General features: G+C 55.6%; 1 protein-coding gene across 1 annotated transcript in view; it reads right to left on the reverse strand.

The window, feature by feature from the left end:
• The window catches only part of EMH_0071150 (uncharacterized protein), a gene marked incomplete at both ends in the record, with an annotated part of 4,008 nt that extends 1,159 nt beyond the window's left edge, over positions 1–2,849 (reverse strand). Inside the window, 9 exons of the mRNA XM_013499065.1 lie at positions 510–559; positions 686–743; positions 1,063–1,119; positions 1,228–1,340; positions 1,701–1,728; positions 1,867–1,916; positions 2,041–2,098; positions 2,418–2,474; positions 2,583–2,849. Of these exons, the coding sequence (XP_013354519.1) occupies positions 510–559; positions 686–743; positions 1,063–1,119; positions 1,228–1,340; positions 1,701–1,728; positions 1,867–1,916; positions 2,041–2,098; positions 2,418–2,474; positions 2,583–2,849 (738 nt within the window). The remainder of the gene's footprint in view (positions 1–509; positions 560–685; positions 744–1,062; positions 1,120–1,227; positions 1,341–1,700; positions 1,729–1,866; positions 1,917–2,040; positions 2,099–2,417; positions 2,475–2,582) is intronic.
• Between the last annotated feature and the right edge of the window lie 150 nt (positions 2,850–2,999).

A 2,999-nucleotide genomic window follows, 5' to 3' on the forward strand; every position in this document is an offset into this window, starting at 1 on the left:
GGAAAACCCACATGGCTCTTCCACTCACGCCCAAACTCAAATGCAATCACTGAGATGCAACCCCTCTTTGTCATGCATCTTAGCCCCTGCAAGGATGAACAAGTCGGAGCTTGGTGCTTCCACCGATTGCACGGCATCTCCGTATCGCCAAAACCCAGCATCTCGTCAATCCGCCACGCCTCCACAACCAGTTACCAGAATGCATAAAAAGACTAGTCTGCCTTCTTCGCAATACACAGCACCTTCGGGCCGAGCCGAACCACGTCCTTGCAGCATCGCTACGAGCCAATGCTAGCGACAGTCCCGTTCAACAGTCTTGCTAGAGTCCCAGTAGCCGCCGAACCTTTCGACTGCGCCAGCGAACCTTCGGACTGCACCAACGGTGCAAAGCATATATATTGTATACACAGTTGACGTGCTAGCCAACCTTTGTGGCATGCTTGCGTGGATACGCTACTGCGTCGACCCTAAACAATCTGTAACTCTTCGCCCGCCCACACCAACCCTACAGCCAAACAAGCGTCAGCTCCTCCACTCGGCGAAACCCCTCCCTGCAACACTGCAAACACCAAAACGTATTGCAGTGGCTTTTTAATCGTGCATGAGGCCTTCAGGTGTCGTACAAACCTGCCATAGTGCGCGGCCAGACCCCACCCGCACCGCTCAATGCACGCAACGCACTAACCTGGCACGACGCACCTCCGTTCAACCTTGACCACCGGAGGCGCCGAACCACACACTCTCTGAACAAACGGCAAACGAAGCAGTATTCAAATCGGAGGATCTCACCTCCGCAATTGGTCGCTTGACCAACTCACGTCAATACTCTAGCCGCACGCCGGGAAATAAATGCTCAGCCTGTCCCACTAGCCTTGCAGCGCGTTTCATTTGAGGACGTCAAACGCACAGCCTGCAAAACAACTTGCCCTGCCGTCTGCAGCTGCATGGCATCTGCCCCCAACAAGCATAACGCATTATGGCCCTTTTGCGGGAGCATCCAGTCTCGCGTCTGCTCTGCGCGTTCATTCCTGTTCTATCCCGAAACCTAGACATAGGGCCTACTGCCTGTTGCGTGACGCAATCGCTCACATCCTTCGAGCTCCCGTCCCAATGTAGTATCTGCACATGCGCGAATCATGCGAATCATACGCAGTATTAAACGAAGGAACAGACATACCCTCCGAACGACCAGCTGGAATCAACGACATGGGGTAGAGCCACCCTCACCGCTTCGTTACACCACTCCCGTCTGCAGGCGCTCGCGCGTCTCACGGCACCCAGCTCCGCGGGTGCTGTGGGCCGTAACAGTCTGCCAGTTGTGCGTTGGTCGCGGATGTCGGCTGCGGACAGAAACGGCTGAAAACCCACATGGCTCTGCCACTCACGCCCAAACTCAAATGCAATCACTGAGATGCAATCCCTCTTTGTCATGCATCTTAGCCGCTGCAAGGATGAACAAGCCAGAGCTTGATCCTTCCACCGGTTGCACGGCATCTCCGTATCGCCAAAACCCAGCATCTCGTCAATCCGCCACGCCTCCACAACCAGTCACCAGAATGCATAAAAAGACGATTCTGCCTTCTTCGCAATACACAGCACCTTCGGGCCGAGCCGAACCACGTCCTTGCAGCATCGCTACGAGCCAATGCTAGCGACAGTCCCGTTCAACAGTCTTGCTAGAGTCCCAGTAGCCGCCGAACCTTTCGACTGCGCCAACGAACCGTCCGACTGCACCAACGGTGCAAAGCATATATATTGTATACACAGCTGACGTGCTAGCCAACCTTTGTGGCATGCTTGCGTGGATAGGCTACTGCGTCGCGCCTAAACCATCTGTAACTCTTCGCCGGCCCACACGAACCCTACAGCCAAACATGCATCAGCTCCCCCACACGGCGAAACCTCTGCCTCCAACACTGCAAACACCAACACGTATTGCAGTGACCTTCTAATCGCGCATGAGGCTTTGCGCTGTCGTATATACCTGCCATAGTCCGGCCAGACCCCACCCGCACCGCTCAATGCACGCAACGCACGCACCGGGCACGACGCAGCTCCGTTCAATCTTGACCACCGAAGGCGCCGAACTACACACGTTCTGAGCAGACGGCAAACGAAGCAGTATTCAAATCGGCGAATCTCACCTCCGCAATTGGTCGCTTGACCAACTCACTTCAATACTCTAGCCGCACGCCGGGAAATAAATGCTCAGCCTGTCCCACTAGCCTTGCAGCTCAGTCCTTTTGTGCATGCCAAACGCAGCGCCTGCAAAACAACTCGCCCTGCCGCCTGCAGCTGCATGGCACCTGCCCCCAACACGCATAACGCATTATGGCCCTTTTGCGGGAGCATCCAGTCTCGCGTCTATTCTGCTCTCTCATTCCTGTTCTATCCCAAAACCTAGACATAGGGCCTACTGCCTGTTGCGTGACGCAGTCGCTCACTTCCGTCGAGCTCCCGTCCCAATGTAGTATCTGCACATGCGCGAATCATGCGAATCATTCGCATTTTAAAACGGAAGAACAGATATACCCTCCGAACGACCAGCTGGAATCAACGACATGGGGTAGAGCCACCCTCACCGCCTCGTTACACCACTCCCGTCTGCAGGCGCTCGCGCGTCTCACCGCACCCATCTCCGCCGGTGCTATGGGCCGTAACAGTCTGCCAGTTGTGCGTTGGTCGCGGATGTCGACTGCGGACAGAAACGGCTGAAAACCCACATGGCTCTGCCGCTCACGCCCAAACTCAAATGCAAGCACTGAGATGCAACCCCTCTTTGTCATGCATCTTAGCCGCTGCAAGGATGAACAAGCCAGAGCTTGGTGCTTCCACCGGTTGCACGGCATCTCCGTATCGCCAAAACCCAGCATCTCGTCAATCCGCCACGCCTCCACAACCGGTTACCAGAATGCAGAAAAAGACTAGCCTGCCTTCTTCGCAATACACAGCACCTTCGGGCCGAGCCGAACCACGTCCTTGCAGCATCGCTACGAGCC

This window comes from Eimeria mitis, genomic scaffold (assembly GCF_000499745.2).
Source record: "Eimeria mitis Houghton genomic scaffold, Emh_scaff3960, whole genome shotgun sequence".
NCBI classification, from domain to species: Eukaryota; Apicomplexa; class Conoidasida; order Eucoccidiorida; family Eimeriidae; genus Eimeria; species Eimeria mitis.